Source organism: Molothrus ater, chromosome 7 (assembly GCF_012460135.2).
Source record: "Molothrus ater isolate BHLD 08-10-18 breed brown headed cowbird chromosome 7, BPBGC_Mater_1.1, whole genome shotgun sequence".
NCBI classification, from domain to species: Eukaryota; Metazoa; Chordata; class Aves; order Passeriformes; family Icteridae; genus Molothrus; species Molothrus ater.
In genome coordinates this window covers 12,271,103-12,292,864 of record NC_050484.2, presented here as the reverse complement: position 1 = coordinate 12,292,864, position 21,762 = coordinate 12,271,103, and the positions used below count along the sequence as shown (strand labels likewise).

At 44.2% G+C, this 21,762-nt stretch overlaps 2 protein-coding genes across 2 annotated transcripts in view; one reads left to right on the top strand and one right to left on the bottom strand.

Annotated features, from left to right (window-relative positions):
* CREB1 (cAMP responsive element binding protein 1) overlaps positions 1 to 11,580 on the top strand; it is a 39,935-nt gene extending 28,355 nt beyond the window's left edge. Inside the window, exons 6-8 of the mRNA XM_036386412.2 lie at positions 403 to 585; positions 2,016 to 2,166; positions 5,051 to 11,580. Of these exons, the coding sequence (XP_036242305.1) occupies positions 403 to 585; positions 2,016 to 2,166; positions 5,051 to 5,195 (479 nt within the window). The 3' untranslated portion in view covers positions 5,196 to 11,580. The remainder of the gene's footprint in view (positions 1 to 402; positions 586 to 2,015; positions 2,167 to 5,050) is intronic.
* Positions 11,581 to 15,572: 3,992 nt separating this feature from the next.
* METTL21A (methyltransferase 21A, HSPA lysine) lies at positions 15,573 to 18,627 on the bottom strand. Its single transcript, XM_036387324.2, has 3 exons — positions 18,385 to 18,627; positions 17,083 to 17,194; positions 15,573 to 16,052 (listed from the first exon to the last, which is right to left on the bottom strand). The coding sequence occupies exons 1-3, from the start codon at positions 18,529 to 18,531 to the stop codon at positions 15,655 to 15,657; spliced, it is 657 nt and encodes a 218-aa protein (XP_036243217.1). The 5' UTR covers positions 18,532 to 18,627; the 3' UTR covers positions 15,573 to 15,654.
* Positions 18,628 to 21,762: the final 3,135 nt, after the last annotated feature.

Here is a 21,762-nt window from a genome sequence, read left to right as displayed (position 1 = left end):
AGAGGAGACTGAAGGGCATAAAGCACAGAAGATGAGAGTAATTTCAGATTAGAAGAAAAACTAAAGACTGAGAAAAATACCTAAACCAACCAAGAAGAAAATCTTAACAAATTAAAAAGTATTCCCTGGGAGTGGATTGTAGCTCTTCCATGTAATTATGTTTTATTAGAGAAACTAGTCTGTATTTTAGCTGTGGGTTTTGGCCCTCACAAACATTTGAAAACTTACCTTTCAAAGGATGATTTCTTTCATGTACATTGAAGCCATGTGTCAGATTTGGGGGTGTGTAAGGGTTCAAAGGATTTAGCTTAGATCAGTATTCTTCCATACCTAGGTTTAATAATGTAAGTTAATGAGTGAATTAGTGTCTTAAATGCTGGGTTGATTTTTTTTGGTCTGCAGTTGCCATCACCCAAGGAGGAGCAATCCAGTTGTCTAACAATGGCACAGATGGAGTACAGGGTCTCCAGACGTTGACAATGACCAATGCAGCTGCAACCCAACCTGGCACCACCATTTTACAATATGCACAGACCACAGATGGACAGCAGATACTTGTACCCAGCAACCAGGTTGTTGTACAAGGTGAGAAACCTCACAGCCACTCACTTTGTGTAACATTTTCTCTGTGCAGATATAAGTTGCCAGCTTGACTCCTTCAAATGTGTCAGGAAACAGAATTAACAGCTTTGGCACAGATAAGTCCATAAAATTACTGAAATTCTGGACAAAGCTGTTTGTCATATTTTTGGAGCCTTTCCCTTTAGATTGGTAAACTGTGGATATTTGAGGTTTAATATATTTATTTTTGCTTTTCCATGCTGTATTTCCTGAATTTTGTCCACACTATTTTTTTTAATATGTTCTGCAAAAACTAATACCACTTTAGAGTTCTGAGTTCTTCCATATATGCAACAATAGGAAGTTTAAAGCAAGCATTAAAGACAGGAGAGAAGGATGTTTGATTCTTTCTAAAGGGACACTTTAATTTATTAGTAAATTTTCCCTTTTTTCAATTGTAAATCATAATTTCTTCCTACTGTGACTTTTGTAAGTAGTCACTGAGTGAGTGACTCAATCAGTGAGTCTTGGACTCATAGAACAATTTAGGAGAGTGCCTTAAGTGATCATTTGGTCTAGCCCTCAACTTGGCAGAGCTACTTTTGCTTAGAGTAAGTTGTGGGGACCTATTTTATCAAAATACACACTTTGGTTTATTACAAAATTTTTATTGAAAATAGCAGAAGTGTACCCCTGCTTCTATTACTGTTAAGTAGTTGATTTGAAAGTTATCCAGTGAAGAGTTTACCAGGCATCAGTAAAAATGCATAGCAGAGAGGAGTACTGTTGTTGCACTGATCTTTGGGTTTTTGTGTTCTTAAGGTCATATGATTTCTTTAGGTGGTATTGTGGTTTTTTATGAACTCAGGCAAAATTAACACACTCCTAAGATTAAAATTAATAAAGTAAAAGAAAGCCAGGACCTTGCTCATTCTAGAGAAGCAATAGAGTGCACTGTCCATCTCTTGTGGGAGTAAATGCTACATTTTTACACCTTTTTTTCTATGTTAGATACTTACACATGCAGTTCCTCCTTTTCCAGGCAGATGTTTGGAGCATAGCTAGAAATAGTGACCCTGTCCTTCTCTAGAAATGCTAGAATTGCCCAAAAACCAGAGCAGTACAAAAAAATATAATAAGGGAGAAAGAAGCACAGCTAAACTGCAAGACAAATCAAGTTACCAAGCACAAGTGAAGACTTCTCCAGCAGGAATGGCCAAAACCTTGCATATATGAATAAAGGGAGCCTGAGGTGGCAGTGGTGACCCAGATGATGGCTGTCCCTGCTGAGCTGTGGCCCGGGCTGCACGCTTAGAGAGATGGCTGGGTCACAGAGAGATGGCTGGGTCACTGTGTCAGGGAGAGGACAGGTAGGAGAGATGAGCAGGTGCTCCCCACAGCACGTGTGACAGCACTGTCACTAGACTGATGTCCCGTTGCCTGTGTCCCTGCAGCTGCCTCAGGAGACGTGCAGACCTACCAGATCCGCACGGCCCCGACCAGCACCATTGCTCCAGGAGTGGTCATGGCGTCCTCGCCAGCGCTGCCCACCCAGCCGGCAGAGGAGGCTGCGCGCAAGAGGGAAGTGCGTCTGATGAAGAACAGGCACGTACCTTCACATCTCTGCCGCTGCCCAGGCAGCTCTGCACTGGCCCAGAGTGTCGAGTGCTGAGAGTGCTCATCTTTCTTAGCCATACTATGAAATGCTTTATGAAGAATTTGCCTTTATTTAAAAATGCAAAGCAGCAATGCACATCTACTAATGCTGTGTGTTGTGACCGTGAAACCTTGAGTGAAGCGTCAGACTTGTTCTGTGAGGTGTGTGAATTTGGTTGTTGCCATAAGGAGAAAAGCACTTGGTGAGATACTGCATGTATGACTGCAGATATATTCTTGCAAACACCAAGATGTTCTTACAAACACCAAGATGCTTTTTTTGAGTTACTACATTCATGTGGTTACTTTGCTGGATTCTCTCCCTTGGCCTTGCTGCTGGCCCACGTGTGCTCCTCGTGAGTACTCTCTTGATTGTCTCACTTGTTCTTTTAGCCGCTTTGGGTTTTCTCCTCCAGGGGCTGAAAGGCTCAAGCAAAGGCTAAATGAGCAGCTATTCCCTTTGATTGAAGTCCTGTGGAGCCAGTAGTGGCAGCAGAGGGGCTAAAGAAAGGTAAAGACTTGATCCTGTAGGATCCAGTGTAAGCTTAGAGATGGGAGGGGGTGAAAGCAGCAAAGGAAGGGAGCTGTAGGGAGAAGTTGAGCTCCTGAAGTCTGTTGCTGTGGGAATGGGAAGGGGTGGGCCTGAACTTGGCCCATCACACCAAGCTTGAACTCTTACCCATGGGCCACAGATTGAAACCTGTGTGTTCTACTGTGACACTGAGAACCCAGTGCTTCCCACCCTTCTGAGCAGGGGAAGCCCCCTGAAAACCTTGTTAACTTCATCTGTCAGTCTGAAAAAACTGATGTTGTGCAGGTTCACTTCTCTTCTGTAGGTTGCTGTGCTGTGAACATAATGGAAACTTACTTGAGCAGACCCAGTGCTTATACAAGGGGCTTTAATGAAATAAATAATGCTGAACAGCAGAGGTCACTTTTTTAAAAGGTTTTTGTACAGAATGTCACCCATCTCCCTTTTTACATAGTTTTCTCGTACCAGTGAATAGTGGATATCACTCTTTCAGGCTCTGCATTTGAAAAAAAAATTAATTAGAATCACAGAATACCCTCATTTAGTCATCAGTCTTATTCCAGTAAAAGAAAGCTTTTGTGTTTGTGAAAGCCAAGAAAAACAATGGGGAATTACCCCACTTGAGTTAAATTGACAGCTTTTGCAACAGTATCATGATGCATGTGGTGCTTTTAGCCCGTCTGCTTAATAGATATTTGCAAATCTAAGCTCCATAGCAAAGTAGGGAAAAAGGATAGCGAGGCAGATGGTAAGGTGGTACTTACTGGAGGATTATAGTGTAAATATTCATAGATATTATTGTGCAAATTTTCTGTATAAATTTTACATCTTTAAAGCTGTGTTGTAATTCAGTAAAATTCTGGCTGTTCGTAATAAACAACTAGCACACACAGACTTGAGGTGGCTTAATATACATGGCCTAAAGGGGAAAAAAATCACAGAAAGAAAATGTTGTGACTCAAGGAGACTTGTTAGTAGTTTGCACTGGGAGGCACTTCCTGATCCCTTAGTACTTAATCTTTTGCTAACGGCCCAAAATTACTTAAATTCTAAATGTTACACATGGTTTACTGAAGCACTGCAGGCATGTGAAATTGTATTTGTGGGAGTGACAAATGGATTCCTGAGTCCTTTCAGGGCTTACAGGCTATGTTTTCTTCATCCTGTCTCATTTGTGGAGCTGAATTTCAGAAATTACTTTTAGAGGCTTCTTATCAGTTAGGTCCTGGAATGCATTCTGTTTTTACAGCTCCTAATTATCTAATAAGGGGAGGAACTGGGTTCTGATTTGTCTTCTCATTTCCCAGAACACTGACTGTCTCACCAGTCTGTGCAGTGTTTGCAATGAAGGGGCACACAGACTCTTCTTTTTGGAGCTGTTCTGCTTTGCACCTAAAGGTTCAGGGCAAATAAGTGTTTATTTCCCTGTGTCTGCAGAGTGCTGCTTGGACAAGGGGCACTGCAGGAGCAGAGCCCTCTGCCTGGGCTCCCATCTGCCCATGGCATTTAGCCTTGTGCTTGCTTTGCATGTTGGTGCCATTATATTGCTGTGCAGGGTAGTTCCTGCCTTGCTGTTCCTGCTTCAGGATGCTCAGCAGCACATTAATACCTTCTGGTATTTTTCACTGGTGGTCTTGGTATGTTACCAAGTTACCTACAGGCAGCTCACTCTTTACAAGCAAGACTTAGAAGTTTGATTGTCTTGAGATCTGTTTTTGGCATAGCTGACAGGGACTAAAGAATGACATGGTTTTTTGTTTTTTATTTTTATTTGAGTCATTAATAGTATCATTGCAGTGATGCAGACATCATTATTAAAATGAAAGCATTGCTCAAGAGCAAATACGTGATTGCTCTAAATACAGCACATTTTAACACTAGTTGATCCATCTTGTTGGACTGCTCAAAGGGAAAGGTTAAAGACTGTAAAAAGAATAAAAGATTATAATACAGTCAAATTATTGCAGCAGCATTTTACTCAGCCTAAAGGCTCCAATATGAATCCTGCAAGCAAAATTTTATCCCTGATTAGGAGCCTATGCTCACAATAATAATAATAATAATTTTACTGGTTCTGTCTTACTGGGATCTGTATGTTGAAATGATGCGTGGATCTTGCGTGTGTGTGATTTGTGAGGAGCAGTTGCTATGAACTCAGTGTTTTTTCCTCACTTGCATTTCTTAGCAATACCTCCATGTTCTGAAAATGGCAGTACTAGTAAAGGTTTGCCTGAAAGCAGTTAGGTAGCCCGTGTCTGCAAATGATTGTTCTGGATTTGAATGGCCTTTTTTGCTTTGCAGAGAGGCAGCACGTGAATGTCGCAGGAAGAAAAAGGAGTATGTGAAATGTCTAGAAAATCGAGTGGCTGTGCTTGAAAACCAAAACAAGACACTGATTGAGGAGTTGAAAGCACTTAAGGACCTTTACTGCCACAAATCAGATTAATTCTGGATTCTCATTTTCACTTGTCCAGGTGGGATAGAGACTGGTTCTGGTTATACCCAGAAAGACAAAGTAAACTTTTTATTTTCTAAACATTTCTTTTTTTCTATGCGCAAAACTGCCTGAAGCAACTACAGAATATACTTCATCTGTGCTTTGCATCAAACTGTGAATGTTCAAGTACTTGCCTCCACTTCTCCCCTTACAAGATGAATTTCATCATCAGTCTCAGCGTGAAGAAGAAGAACAGGCTTCTCTCGTCTCCCGATCCTCTTCAAGGAGTAGCAGTGGTCACTTGGGAAGTTACTGTGGGGAGGGTCCTTTTGTAAAGATGTCGAGAATTTGTGCTGAGCTCTTTCCATTGCCTTAGAGACAGAGCCACCCCAGCCTCTTGGTCCAGAGAGCCGTGGGCCACATAGGTGGAGCATGCATGGTGCAATGAAGAAGCGGTGGTTGCCACACTGGTTTGACACGTTCCTGCTGAGCTGTACCAATACACGGCTGAGCAGCACGCCAGACCAAGGGCACCTCACTGCCACGTTCTTGGTGTGGAGAGAACAGACCTTCTTCAGACTAGCCCAGGAGGGGCTTTGATCTGCAATCTGTATTAAGCCCTCCTGGACTAGTAAAACCTTCTCCATACTTGAGAAACAAATGCATTGAAATGAGCTTCACTGGTCAGTTGTTGATTCTTATAGCTTATGTGTGCAAGTGCGTTCAGCGTTCTGAATGCACAGAAAACAGACACCAACTTCACAGGATATAGGTTGGGAAATTATATTTGGATGGGAAAGAAAATTTTTTAGAAAGATGCAATTGTGATGTTCTGTAAACAGTCACATAGTAAACAAGGGTAACACATTAAATCACTACCTATTTGTATGCAGAACAACTAAGCAGTTGAAGCATAGCCAACTCCACTTAAGTTACTCCCTGAAGACAGTATGGTCTGTGTCCCAAGTCCTCTCAAGCAATGAGGTTGTTTTTATTTCCCTACCACTGTCTTATGCAATGGAAATTATTGTGCTCAGTAGGAATATCAGCCTGGTTTGCTAAATTCTTTTTTGAACTTTGAGGCTGCCTTCTATACATAAATTAAATTTCAGTACAACTACTAGGACAACCTCAAATATTCAAGAGGACTTCAAACACGAATATTCCAACTCTTGCTTTGAAAGGGAAAATACTGATTATTTGAACCTGGCCAGATTAGCTAAACTCTTAATTTATTTGGGATATTTTTTCATGGAAAGGGTCAGATTTACTGAGTAATCTATTCCTGCAACTAAAATTACTTGCGTGCCTCAGATGTTTGCAAGATCAGGTTTTTTTCTGTGCACTGAGGAACTGTGGTCTTTCCCAGATTTATGGTGTTAAAAAAGGTAGTTCATATTTAAAAAAACTCTGTACTAAGCATTAGGACTTTAAAAGAATCATGCTCAAAAAGAACCAAAAAAGATCATCAAGAAGTTGTCAAAATGAATTTGTCCAAAAGAATCATGTGTGGTTTGTGTACTGGCCCTCTGAAGCCAGTCTCTCACTGCATTAACTCGGGTCATTTGATGGAGTAAGTTTACTTTGTGCTTCTGGTCAAACTTTTATGTATAGAAATGTATGGATGAGGCTCTGGTCTATACCAATGCCTTGCCTAGCAGAGTATTAGCTAATATTTTTTCCCATTCACTCTATATCTTTTTAAGATAAATTTCACACACAGGCTTCTAAAAGGTTGTACAGTCAGTGTGATGTTATAAGGAAAATACTTGGAAGACTCTGGGCAGTTGAGTCTCAAACACCTAAGCAGTATTAAAAGTTCTAGATTTCTCATTTGAGGGGCATTCAGTTTCCAAGAGACTTAATTTAAAAGGAGCAGGGTTAAACTTACAGCATTATTATTATATCTAGAGTTATCAGGAATTTCAAATTACACTTGTATTTCAAGAAAAAAACGTAAGCATCAGAAATATGAAATAATTCACTTTCACAAGTTTTGTGGGTGTTTATAAATGGTCTATTTTTATCTGCCATAGAGGGTTGATTTTTTTGTTTTTATTTAATGGGAGATGAATCTATTAGTTTAGCAGTGCAAATTTAAAGAAGACCCTAAGTTCTCAGCAGTGCTTTTATAAAAACTGATTCTTAAAATCAGCGAATACAAATACATAAAACGGTTACATTTTCCACAACGAGTTCAGAAGTAGAAATGTTGTAATACAGGAGTCATTCTTGTAAAGCATGAAGCTCATGGTGGCCTCATTTGCAGTTACATGGAATGGTTCCTGCAGCTTTGAGGAACACAGAAAAAGCTGTATATGCCCACATAAAGGCTGTTCTGTTTGCAAAAACTGTGAGATTTTGCTCTGAGAGCTGTGTCTAGTGGGTAATGAACACTGTTCAGAGCTTGCTGGTAATCACTGGGCACAAATTCTGGGGGCTGAATGGGCATGGGAGCCTAAAACAGTGCCCAGGTGGGCTTCTCCTAACACACAGTTTGTGCAAACTTGTGTGGCAGTGAGAGGAGAACTGTGTTACCTGTTTGTCTGTGTGTGGTCTGCAAGTGGCCTGTCGTGGTTTTAGCCTAGACTTCATTAGCAAATAAAGTTCCACTGAGAAAAGGAATGTTATTCAAAGTACATAGGGGTCTGCAAGAATCTTTATTTTTATTTATGCTGCACTGAGGATTATGGGACACAAATTTATTTAATGAAAATTATAGATTACAATAATAAAAAATGTATTAGACCAAGTACAGGGCTGGCTAGGCTACCCATACATGCTTTACTATTCATATTGACCCAAAAAGGGAAAGAATATGACACAGGAATCCGTTCCTATGTTATTTACCAAGTAGTGAGGTTGGGGTGATAAGCTTCTATAAACTAAGGCCATTTGGAAGTAGGATGGAAATGATGCTGACAAGGGGGAGGTAGGATTAGTTTTATATCTCACGGTTGTGAGTTTTCAAGAACTGATAGACTCTTTTACCTGAAGAGAGGGTTAGAAAGGGCTAGATCCGTTACGTTCATAATAAACAAGAATTGGTTTGAAATATAATTTTTGTAATGTCATTATTTTGCAAAACAACAGCACCAATCAGGCAGTTAAGATATTGTCAAAGGTGCTCTTTTAATTTAGATATTCTTGGAAAATACATATGTATAATATATGTACATATATATATATACACACAGTATATAATCTACAGCTCTGAGAGCTTTTAAGTCAGGAATGCTGAGTATTATAGTATATGGAGGTCAGAAAAAGAATTTTTACTTTTCTGTGTGTCTGGGTGTGTGTGGATGTGCGTGTGTGTGTGTGAAAGCTTCCCCTCACCCCAGTAGCTCTGGGCTGCGTTATTCTAGCTCTTAATTACTGATTTGTTTTGTGCTGTCTCTCAGTTACCCATTTTCAAGAATTTTATTTCATCTTTCGTGGCTTTTGTGAAGTTTGTTTTTTATTGATGAAGATTTTTGAAATTATGTAAACAGTTTGTTTTACAACCACCACCACCCAGAGTAATTCACTTCTGTGCTTTTTTTCTCTTTGGCAGCTATATATCAAAGGCAAAACATTTGGAAAGGTTGTTAAGGTGTTATTTTCTAAAGGAACCACTGGTAAGACTTCTGTTTTCCTCCTGGGGTAGTGGTGATGCATTCTTCCTTAGGCAGCAATTTCACCAGCACTGGGTAGTTGCCGGCACCGTTGCTTGTATTTGAAAGCACAATTTTAGCCTGTTGTGCTCATCAGGACTGCTCAGACACTGTAGTTCTGGCTAGCCTGGAGCTGGCATTTGCATTGGAGATCACTGTCTTCTCTGGTACTTGTACATTGGTCAGAAAATTGGTGGGGTGTTTGGAATCATTAAGAGGCTCAGGAAAAAAAAAAAAAAGATTTAATAAGGAAAAACAGCCCTGATAGTTTCTGACCTAAATTTGTACCACAGGTTGCTTTATTTAAATCTGGGCTTCCAGTAAACTGCAGCAGCAACTAGTCATCTGTTAGTGGAAACTGGCACCTGCTTTTTTATTTTGTTTTTTCATTTATGGCAGACAGTGCTTTTTGTGGTTTAAAGACAAATCCACCCATCAAAGCAAGTTCGATATCAGTGGTTGCAAATCTATGATAGTTCATAGAGGATTTAATTGATTTTCTAAGACCTTGTTTTTATTGTAATTTTTTTACCCTGAAGCCTAGTTAGTGATGTAACATTTGCCAATGATCCAACCAAAAGGTCATGTATTTATTTTTGTTACATTATGTTCTTTGTAAATGTTTAATTAAAATGTGCACTTTTAAAGAAAAAAAACAACAAACAAAACACAGAGAAAGAAAAATTAGGGTAAATTTGGTTTGCCTGAGAAGATTACTGGCATAATTGTTGTGATCCTGCTGCCTGCACACAATTCACTCCTCCACAGCAGTTGGCTCCTTGGCTAATTGAAGTTGCAGATCAGCACCTGGTGCCCAGCAGGCATTGCTGCTGAAGGGCAGGAGAGCTGAGGGGCAGGAATCAAACGTGTGGTGTCTGGAGCAGTATGTAGAGGATGGATGTGAAATTATTTTTAGAGTAGAACTAGTTCAGTGATCCCATGTGGGAAAGGGATGTTAATTTGGAAGGAAAGCTGAACTATTTTTCAGCCACTTTATTCCCCTTTTCTTAATTTGAGATTTGTCTGCGGATTTTACAAGCTGCATTCCAAGAAAATTAATCAAAAGGCTTTCCAGTAATTTGACACCAGGAAGTAAAGGTACATTGACAATGTGTCACCTTGCTTGAAAAGAAAAGCACAGCACAACCACCTTTCTTTAGCAGGAATGATCATAATTTAACCCTGAAGTCTGTCATTATGAGCAGGTTTTAAAAAGCATACAGTATATCGATGGTTCTCTGTTGTCTGCCTGGGAACTCATTTTTCTGAGCTGTGCAATTTGCTAGCTGATTTTACAAAAGCCTGAATGTATCCTGAAGCTCAGTTGGTCTGGAAGGAGCCAGACTGGTGAAGAGAGGGTGCTGAAATCCACCTTCTGTGTGCTTGTGGCAGGTTCAGGTCTGTGGATAGATAGAATTAAGTGTGTGAATCTTTGGGGAAAAGGGACCAGATCCAGGTGGTGTAAAGAGGGTTTGCATTTCAAGTGTTTTGCCTTGGAATGTGTTTTTAAAATGTATTTAAGCTGTGGTCTGCAGAGAGATGTGCTCGGGCTAGTTGGGATAGCACAAATTGAAGGGAGTGACTTCTTTGCTTTCTGGCCCTGCAGTGCAGGTTTGTGACTTGCTCTGTGCTGAGTTCGGGGCTGCTTTCAGCAGGAGGGGCAGGAGCAGGCAGCTGTCCTGGGGAGCTGTGTGCTGGCAGGGAAAGGGCCAGGGGCAGGCTGGAATGACCCATGGCTGGCACACTCCATAAGCTCAGCATTCACTGCACTCAGGACTCTAGCAGTTCACTCGGCCTCAGCTGCATATTCCTCTAAATTAGGGGATAGCTGAGTGAGAGCATGGGGATGGCAGGCCTTGAGCCAGTTGCTTATCTGGAAATGGCCACTCTTAACAACTGAGGATGTTTGGGTGCTCTCCACAAGTTGTGTTTTTATCCAGGTGCCACTCCATTTTTTGTGTGTTGAATTACGTTTATTTATATTAAAAGCTTAATTTTAAAACGTTCTACAACTTCAAGTTTAAATGAGATTTATAACTGTGCTGCTTATAATGGACTTGTTGGGATGGGAACAGGACAAGAAGAGGTGCTAGTTGGCAGCCAGCCCCTCCACAGACTTTTTCCACAGATTGGTTGTTCACTTCAGAAATTAGCTGTTTCTACTCTGGATTTATAATTTGAAATTGTTTTGAGACAATGTTTTTCAGGGAAGCTTCCAGAGCGAGGGTATTATTCTCCCTTTGTAGTGTAAGCTGGAAAGAGAAAGTTCACCTCATCTGCATTTCTGATTCTTCACCCAAACCATGTCAGCACAGAACAGGGTATTTGAGCTTGACTCCCACATACTTGTGGAAGTTAAAAAGACTAAATGAAAATCCATCATTGGGGGAAAATAAAGGCTTTTTTACATCTCCCCAAAAATCTAGAAACATCCCTGTTGTGTTTTTTTTTTCTTTTTTTTTTTCTTTTCTTTTTTTTTTGTGCTTTATCTGTGTTTAAAAGGAATTGTACTGGGTTATAATGCATTTTATTAACACTATGTACATATTAGCTGCTTTGTGTTTCAGAATGGTAGTAATTGCTTTGTATATTAAAGTGATTCTTGTGAATTTGTGAATTATTGTCATAAAGAAGTGCTTTTTCTTACTGTAACCTTTGTGGTATAAACTGTCATAACTCCCTTTTTACACAAACATTTATGTGCAGTCACATAAACATGCTTTAAAAAACTCTACAAAGTCTCTTTTTTGAGCAGGGTGTTCCATTTACTCTAATTTAATTTAGTGGCAAATGGCAGCTAGAAGAATATGGGAAAAGGTGTATTTTGAGCAGTCTATGGTATCATCTCAATCTCATGTTCCCTGCCCTAAGTATTCATAAAGTATTCTCCCCAAAGAGAAGGCTGTTTTTAATCTTAATTGGATTAGATTAGTTAGAGGTTAAGTCCTGAAAAGCAAAGTTTCTCTTCCTCCTGATATTTTTAAACCTGTTTTCCAGTACTCATTCTGGTGGCAGTTCTGTTGTTTAACAATGTTTGAAAAGCTTATGCCTTTCACAGTTTAAATATGCTGCATGTCTCACTTTTAGGCATTCCTGTAAACCATGTACTACTGGTCTTGAGAACAGAACAGAAACAGAAGGCAGCAAACACTGCAAGGATCACAGCCCTATTATGTAATCTGCTAGGCTGGATCCAAACACTGGGATGGAAGCCAGGAGAACAAATTCAGCACTGAGGTAAACACACCTCCAATGAAGTCAAGGGGAAGCAGTAAGGTCAGCTCATTACAGCTGGGATTTTCTACTTTTATAATGCCATTCACGTTCTTGCTCAGAAAAATCTACAGTAATGTGAGAGAATCCCAAACAGGGTTAGTCCCTGAGATAAAAATGCACTTTGGCTTGAATTTTGCACTGAAAAGAACTGGGTAACACAGATCCCTGTGTAGTCAGCTGTGTATCTTAATATCAGTCAAACATTACCTTGGCTGCAATGACATTTCAGAAAAGCTTGTTCTCTTGCACATGTTTCAGGGATGGTTTCTCAGTGTTACAGCATGGTTGTGTCTTACTTGGTTGCTCCCCTGTGGCTTGGACCCACTCCCTAGAGCGAGTGAATTTCTCAGGAGACTCTTTGTGCATTGCCCCACTACTCAGGGATGCATGCCAAACACATCCTTCCACAAATGAGCTCAGATCACCTGTTACAAAACAGGATCAGTGCAATGGAACCACCCAAAGGAGTGGGATTCTCTAGTGCTGGGATGAACAGGGTGACCGAAAGTGCTTGGGCAGGGTGTTGGTATAATTGCCAAACAGCTGCTGGCAACAGCTGTTGTCATGCATCATCTCATAGTAGAGCAGGAGCTCCGGTGGGACCCGTGGGCTGGGAGTTTGCAGGTGTCCCTGCCGAGGGCTGCTCCCTATGCTCCTCACCAGCCCTTACACTCTGCTGCTTGTCCTGCACGCCTGGCGTGATTCACTTGCAGCCTGACTCACTGCTGACCTCTCCCTGAAGGTAAGTGGGTGGGAACACACAGCACTTGTGAAGCCAGCCTGGGACAACAGAAGGCAGCACTCCCTGCCTGGTGCACGTGGGTGTCAGCACTGCCCGGGAGGATGGACTGGGCTTTCAGCTGAGCTACATTCTCACTGCTGATGCCTGCCCCTAAACACTGTAGCCTTAAATGCAGCCACAGCTGACATGCACATGGCTGTGGCCTAACTGCAGTATTCCTGGCTCTGGTCTCCTAAGTCTAACAGGACATGTGCCCCAGTGGCAGTCAGAGGAGAAGGTATCCCCTTAAGGGATGCCACTTGCTGGGCTGGCGAGGGGCCACCAAGAGCTCTGCAGGTCAGGGGCAAGGCACTCACCTGAGCTGCCAGTGCCATCTTGTGCTTTTCCCCAGTTATTTATGGGCAGTAGCATCACTGCAGCCTTCAAACACACTCCCTTGGGTGTGCATGAAGCTGCTGTGTAACAGCAGCACAGAGAAAGGAGCCAAGCCCAGTCTCCACTGGCACGTCCCTGCTCTGGCAGGATGGCTGTGAGCTGTAACACCAGCAGTGGGGTATCTGACACTGAAAACTTAACAATTAGATGGAATTAAACTGCACTGGTTTAAAAGTACAAAACTGTTTCTATCGCCAAAGCAAGGCCTGGGGCAAAACCCCCTTCTTAGAAGTGTGCATGTTGCTGCACCAGCCTTTATTCTGTGCTTTATTCTGTGCTATTTAAGCAGAATTTTTAGCATGTTCCTGCTATGGCAACAGTGCAAGCTGCTATGGCTGTCAGTGCTGCAAGCTCCAGCCTCTTGCAAGGGCCCAGCACTGCCAGGCTTTTCCCACAGGAAAGTTCCCCTGGGCACTCACGAGCCCAGGCACCAGCACACTGCTTTCTGCCAGCTCCGGCCCAAGGGGAGCCTGAGCCACACATGAGCCTAATGGCTACTCCCAGGTGAGTCTGGACACAAGGATACACCAGTGGGAAAGGAAAAGGAAGAGGAGAGGTGAGAACTTACAGCCACACTTCCAAAACTAGAGCCAGAGAGAGGGGGGAGAGCTCATAATTCTTTTCAACCACTGCTCACCCCGCTGAGAGGACAGAAGGAGCTACACCTGACACATGAGAGCTCATCTCATGATCTGTTTTCAATTAAAGGTGCTGTCTTCCTTCCCCCAAAGTGACTCCAACTCCAGTTTCAGGCTGCGAATTCCCAGCCAGCTGCCTAAGCACTGTTTTAGTGACACCATGTGGCTTCTGAGGATACTGTTACAGCAAGTGTTCCAGAGCAGCAACTCCCAGACGGGTCCCAAGGCAAGCAAGGAACTTCGCTGAAAACATGCAAGAGATGTGCCAGGGATGAAACACAAACCTTAATGACAAATGTGTCATTTCTACATTACAGTCAGCACAGAACTTCTGGACCACCGACCAGGAAGTATGATGGAAGCTAAAGTGACAAAAACTTCCAAAATGCCCATGGCCCAAAGCTGCTTTGTTCTGCTAAGCCGTTTGCTGTTGCCAGTGCCAAATACCTACATATGCTCAAAGTCTGAGCCTGATCTGAGGCTTTTTGAGTTTAAGTTTAAAGCAAAAAAAGTTCCACATCCACACACAAAAAAAGGGTACTAAAGCAATTCCTGCGTTTAGAGGTGTAGCTGTCTTCTGTTAGCCATTGTTTTCATCAATTTCATTCTTCCACCACTAGAAAGAGAAGGAAGTCTGCTGCTGGTGTGAGATGGATTCCCAGATCTTGTGGGATAAACACACAGATGTGTTTTACAAGCTCAAGGCATGAAATCTGTTACTTGGAGCAGTGTCTTAACTACCACTGTGCACTGAAAGCACTCTGAAACCTAGACACTGCCCCAAGGTCCCAAGTAATTCAAGAGTAAGTACTTCCCCTGCTGCAAAGACTTTACAGAGCACCCTCCTGCCCTAAGTAACAGCCCTCAGAGACAGAGAGAGCACAAACAAAGGCACAAAGTAGAACATTACCTAGTGGTACTTTGAGAGTCAAAGGCTGATTTGATATTTTAAGAACAGCTTGAGTTTCCTTGTTGCACTTTCCCAGCGGCACATGTGCACATGTATCTCCTCCAAGGAGCCTTGATCTGTATGAAGCAGACTTGTTAGGGACAACTCAGAAACCACAACTGCTTCAGTACTGCAGGTGTAGCCCACTCATTTGCACATCAGGTTAAAATAACACTGATTTTTAAGCTGGCTTACTTGGCAACCCCTGTTCCCAAGGCCCCTCCAGATTTTGTTCTTTGTTTCACTGTGCCTCCTCAACGCAGCAGTGACAGCAAAAGAACAACTTTATAGCATCTGCCTTTGGTTCTTTTTGCCTTTTAAGTGGTTTCTTTTACCACAACTTCTAAGATGCAGAAGTCCTGAAGAGTTAAAGCATTTAGAGCTGGAGCATTAGCTTTTATTTCGTCCTACTTTTATTTCATCCTACTCTCCTACTTTTCTAGAGTTAAGGAAGCGATAAAGGGAAAAAAAACAATTGTAATCTCTTTAAGTTTCCCCCAGAAGTTAAATGTCGTTTGATTTCAGACAAAAGACCTTTTGATATAACAATTTTGATGTTGGATATGACTCTATTCAGATATGAAGCAGAGATTCAATATGCAGAACAGAAGTACAATCCTTGCTGTATCAGACCCAGTGATCAGACAAGACCATCAGAACAAGAAGCCAGTGAAATAACACAACTGCAACTTCATGCTTAGGAACAAGTGTATTGAGTAGAAACAAAGGGGAGAATTGAACAGCATCAGTGGCTTATTAACAAAGCAGAGAGTCACAAGTCATCCTTGCGACTACCCCTCTGTGCTTTGTAGATATGAACATCCTTGCTGGAATCATAGTGGACCTCAGACACAGAGAAACGCTCTCTCAGCATCCTCAAGAACTTGAGGTCGCGCTCATAGCGGATGCGGCAGGAGAGGAGAATCACTGTCTGCTCCGAGCACAGGTGCTCCAGCGTCTGCAGCAGTTCTGCAAATGTTTCTTCCAGATAAACAATGTCTGCACCCAGGATTAAGTCAAATGCTCCTGGAGAGAAGTTATCCAGGTCTTTTCCCCACGTCAGCTCCTTCACCACTGCTCTGGGACGGAGTTCAGGGGGTAAGTTCGCCTGCACGTTTGACTCCAGGAGCTCCAGTGCAGCTGCTCTGTCTGTGATGGTAACTCGGGCACCTAAGGGGACAGGAGGGCATGGCTCACACTCACAATCCACATCCCTCAATGCAGCATGTGGAATACAATGCTTAACTCCAGCAGGCTCCTTAGGTCCTGTTAAACATTAACAGCTCCCCTGAGCTGCCTGATTAAAAACAAACAAATAAAAGAACAAAATAAGCTAAACCCCCCTGTCTAGAGACATCCTACCCTTCATCAGTCACTTAAGAATATAAAGTGTATTCTATGTGAAGATTAAGTTGGGTAGGGAAAAAAACATATTTTCTGGTGCTTTTTCTTAATGCATGAAAGTCAAGGAGTTACTTTTGGCCTTTCTATATGCGACAAAAGAATAAATTACAGGGGGTGTTACAATTAACCTGCTCCAATTCCATATTTTTCTGTAGGAGAGAGGCAGCTAGAGAGCGTCTTTCATAGGTCAGACAAAAGTTATGCCTGTATGATTTTTCACGGCATGACTGTTTTGTCAAACTGTTTTCTTTCTATGATTTCAATAGGCACCTTTCACAGCCACTAGAGCTTTGAATTACAAAGTTAACCTGGGAAAGATTGCACAAATTTAACATAGTACCCAGTTCCTGCTTCATCCACAGACAGATCAGCAGCAAATCACTTCATTTCTCCATGCCCTGTGTGCAAGACAGGCTATTGAAAGGCTTATGCAAGCTCGGAGAGTGGTTTCTGCCTGTAGCTTTATCTGCATGGGAGGAAGGGGGAAGAGGGGGAAGCACAGCTCTTGTCCCTGGGGAGAATAGCTGCAGAGCTGAATGCTGCTGAGCTGCCTGCCATGGCAACAGGCGGCAGCCTCAACAGGCTCCCGCCACAAAGTAAACTGCAGGGGCACCATCGCTACAACAAATACCCAGCAGGCTCTGAATCTAACAAGGAAGGAAGATGACTCAGTGAACCATCGCAGCTCACACGTGCAGCTTTGGTGCTCACTTCTACACCAGGCATGTACATGTAAAAGAGCTAGTTTTACTACAGTTGTGATTTGCTTCAAAAGAGACAACAAAAAAGCCCTTACCTAGTAACGTGACCACTATTCCCAGCAATCCAGTTCCAGCTCCCAGCTCAATCACAGACCGATCCCTGAGATCAATGCCTTCCATCTCCAGATAAGCACACAGAATAACAGCCTAAGCCAAGAGAGAAGGGCGATTAGGCACAGGGTTTCTGGTTTAACCTGAGAGAGAAGGTTATGTGAAGGGTCAGGTGCTTCAGGTCTGCAGCAAACTTTGTTCAGCACTTCTCCACCTCCTGGGTGCACCCGTAGTCTTTTCATGCTTTATGGAAGTTTTTTAATAGAGTTTTATGGAAGACTCCTCCTGGCAAAAGGAAAAAAGAGCCACAGAGGTTACAGCTTGGATGTGGTAACTGCTCCATGAATCCCCAAACATAACAGGAGGTAGAAAGAGTTGTATTTGGAAAGGAAAAGTTGTATTGGAAAGGATACAATTATTGTATCTGGAAAAAATTTCCTCAAAGGAAGTTTGAGGGGTTGTCAAATACTAGCAAATGAACCCAGTAATGCAAAAGTCCAGAATAAGGTTTCATAGTAGCTTGTATGATATTTCAAAAGGTTTCTGCACAACACTGGTATGCCATCAGAAAGGACACAGGGAAAGTAAACTAATGACACTTCTAGCTGGTTGTATACAGCATGTTATATGTTATATAGATCTTGAGAAGGACCTCCCCCACAGCAAGTTCTGTCAAAGCTGGTGTCCAGAAAGATCAGCAACCCTGTACACCAATTCATTTGGGAAGTGTGCTAAAAATGCTACACTTCTGCTTTTAAACTAGAGGTAAAAGTGCAATCTGTGTGTGGACTGAAATCCACCCCGATGGGAAGCCCTTGGATTCCTGCAGTGATGCTGTGAGTGACTGTGCTGTGGCCTTGGATCCACCACAAACCCCTCTGTTTTGGAGGGTTCTTATCCCCAAGATAAAGTCTATCGGCAGCCCTGCTTGAGGCTACAAGCAGTGGGATCTATACTGTGCTCTGAAAGGTGCCAAGCTAACATCACCAGCCACTGTAAAGAAAGAGGTGAGAGTTATCCGGGATATTTCCTGTATTGGGCACTGGCTATGCAGGGTTTGGGTGGTGCATCTCTCTTGCATTCCTGCAGGATCTCTTATGGGGGAAGAGGGAAAAGTAAAGCACAGTTTAACATGTTCTATCCTAACATTAAAAAAATAAATAAATAAAAGAGCCTTCCCTTTATAATTTTACGGTAAATAATTTTCTACGGTGAATCTGAAAGCTCGGCAAGAGCCACGGGAAGCCACCGAGTGCGGAAAGGCTGCGCTTGCCATGAACACCTACCGCGTCCCAGACCACGGCCGCCACCCCCAGGCGCCGCCAGTCCTGCTGGAGGCGGATGGTGCGGCTGGCGAAGTGGAAGGTGGCCCAAGGGCTGTGCAGCTGCCGCGCTGTCCAGCCGCCTCCCTCCTCGTAGGGCACCAAGGCCATCCCGCCGCCGGCTCAGCGCGGCCCCAAGCCCGGGCTCTGCGCGGCCCCGGCCGCCGGGCAGGCCCTGCCCGAGCTCCGCGCCGCGGGCAGGAGAGCCCCGGGGCCGCCGCGGGGACAGGCCCGGCCCCCCGGCCCGGCCCGCCTGCTCCGCCCGCGCCGCGGCCCCGCGGCCGCCTCTGCGCAGCGCCCGAGCGGGAGCGGCTGCGCTCAGCCGCCGAGGCAGGGCGGTCACTGCTCGGGTACGCGGGGCTGGGCTGGGCTGGAAGGGCCCCGGAGCGGTGCTGCCCCCCGGCCGCGGCGGGAGCGGGGGGCCAAGGCGGCGGGGAGGCTGTGCCGCGGCCGGCGGCGCGGGGAGGGCCCCGGGGCGGCCCGAGGGGAGCAGCGCCGCGCTGCCTGCTGCAGGAGGCCGGGCCCGCAGGGGCTCCTCGCCTGCTCACGGCCGCTGCCACGCGGAAAGGTCCGGGGAGAAAGGCCCCACGGCCGCGGGACATTGTCAGCTGTCCCTGCAGCCTCCCTGCGGTTCCAGCCTTGGGCTTTTGCTTCGGGGGGTTGGAAGGCAGTGCCCGGGAAAGGCATTTGTGCAGCGCAGCGAGCCCCGTCCTCCATTGCCGGCACGGTATCTCCGCAAGGGCTCATCCCAGCCTGGAAGCGCCCCCTCAGTCGCTGGGTACCCAGCGCAGGCACAGCAGTTCTGATCTCAGTCGAGCTCCGACCAAGGCAGCAGAGCCAGGGCTGCTCTCGGCTGGCCGTGTGGCAGAAACGCTCCCCGGCGCTGTTTGTGCAGCAGTGTTTCTTCACCTTTGGCTCCATTTAATCTCTTGTTTGGCAAAACAACACAGTGCTCCTCTCCTGTGCTACTTGAACTAGCTCCAAAGACTGCTAAAGGCCATGGGAGGGCCGGGGAAGTGTCCTGGCAGCTCTCATGCTCTGGCTGCCTGGAGGCACTGCTGCAGGAGCCCCACAGAAAGGCACAGTGCCTGCAGCCACCTCCTGAGCCCCGAGAGGAGCACGGGGCAGCACAGGCAGGGGACACATCTCCTCTCCCTCATCTCCAGTGGCTCCTGAACCCCGAGAGGAGCAGGGGACACATCTTCCCTGCCCCATCTCCAGTGGCTCCTGAACCCCGAGAGGAGCAGGGGACACATCTTCCCTGCCCCATCTCCAGTGGCTCCTGAACCCCGAGAGGAGCAGGGGACGCATCTTCCCTGCCCCATCTCCAGTGGCTCCTGAACCCCGAGAGGAGCAGGGGACACATCTTCCCTGCCCCATCTCCAGTGGCTCTGTGCCCTGACAGCTCCCGGTGACACCACTGATAAGGCAAGGCCGGCCCCTCGAAGGTCGGGACCATAACCAGCTCCAGGAAACATCCTCTCTCTTTCCCACAGGGACCAGCAATCTGTCTGGCAGTCAAAGGCAAATGTGATTACATCTAAAAGTGTCAATTTCAACAGAGTGGCTCAAGATTCGTGAAAACCTCTATGGAGGATCATTACAGGTTGCACAGGGGTAACAGTGAGTAAAGCTTGTTTTTAGGGTTCTGCTCCCGTAGGAGAATGGAACCCAAAATTTCACTTGCCCCAAACCAGTCCATACTTGTCTTATGGCAACTCAGACTTCTTCCTATAAACATGCCAGAACAGGTGTGATGATTCAGTTTTCTGTGGTTTTATGTCCTAAAGTGCTGGTCCCTTGCCACTATTCCTGCTTTTGAGAGTTTGAAATTGCTTGTGCTATTATCTCGATTATTTTTTTAATTATTTATATAGGCAGTGTGGGAAAAAAAGCAATGAGAGTCATTACATTTGAAACAAGAACTCTGAATGACTTTTTGTGTCACCTACATTCTGCCTAAACTACATCAGCAGGCAAATAGAGGGAAACTCCCAAATGGCAGAAAGCTTCAACCTCCACCTCCTGCACCATATGCCAGCCCTGGGATCTCCAACCAGAATATGGAGGAGTGTGGCAGGGCTCCAGTGCTCCCAGCTGCCTCCTTTCTGTCCCCATATGAGTTTTCTTCACCTGCAGTATTTCATAAGAGCAAGTGTCTAGCTGAATAGCAACTAGAGTAAAAAAAGGCTGCCTGTGAAAATGTATTGTTCCCAAAGATGACAATGCAGTGAGTGCTTTTATCCCAATAATGTGATTTTATTAGTCAGATATCCCTGAATATCTCAGGATTGCAGCAGTTCTCTACCAATCCTGCCCTGCTTCCCAGAAATATTTCCCCTTCTTCCCTGACAAAGTTGCTCTGGCACTGACTTCCATGAGCCTTAGACAGAAGATGAGAAATTACTTTCCAGATCATAACTGGGTAGTGAAGCTGTTAAGAAAGAAGCAAGTCCACTAGAAGTTCAGTAAGGGCCCTGATTCCCCATATTCATTCTGAGCCTATGTTTACCTTCTCTTCATTTTTCCACATCCATTTTCTAAGAAATTAGAGTACCTGGGTTTTACAGTGGCAGAGGGACACACTTGGTTTCTTATACCTTTCCTGGCAGTAGAAGGATAAGAAGAACACAACAACGCAGAATTGTGCCTAAAACTGATATCCAGAGCTGGAATGCCTTTCTCCCAGCAGGGCTAAAGCTCAGCACAGCAGTGCAGTGGTGAGAACATAGCCTGGTTTGGCTTTTGAGCACAGCAGAGGGCTGTAAGGACACCTAAGCTGCAGGTAATCTTGTGAAGTAGGAAACAGCTGATTTTAAGGTAAGCAAGAATGATTTAAAGTATGAAGAAACACCGATTCAAGTCCATTCTTACCTCATTCAACCACTTGATAAAGCAGGCACAATGTAGCCAATTATGAGTAAATCCCACCACCTCGGATTTGGGTAAGCTGCTCGGGGTGATTAAGAAAATGTGTTTAAGCGCAGTGGTCCTTGAAATACTTAAAAGATCAAAGAACAAAGTAGGTAAGGTAGAAATGAGTACAAATTATTTTGAATCTATACTAATATAACTCTCTTACTGCAATCTTCTCTTTGCTGCTTAATATGTAAAATCCTCTCTTAGAAATGAATGTGCCAGTTCTTGTGGTAGCTCTGCAGACACTGGGTGCACTGCATGTCTGCGCATGGATTTTGGAGACATCCATGATGGGAAAATACTGCATCCCTCACACAGTCTCTGGTTACCAAGGCAAAGGCAGATATAAATAGAAACAATCTGATTTTTTTTAAACTCTATCTAGAAACCTGTGTTGTTGATAGCCCTGTGACAGCAACGCCT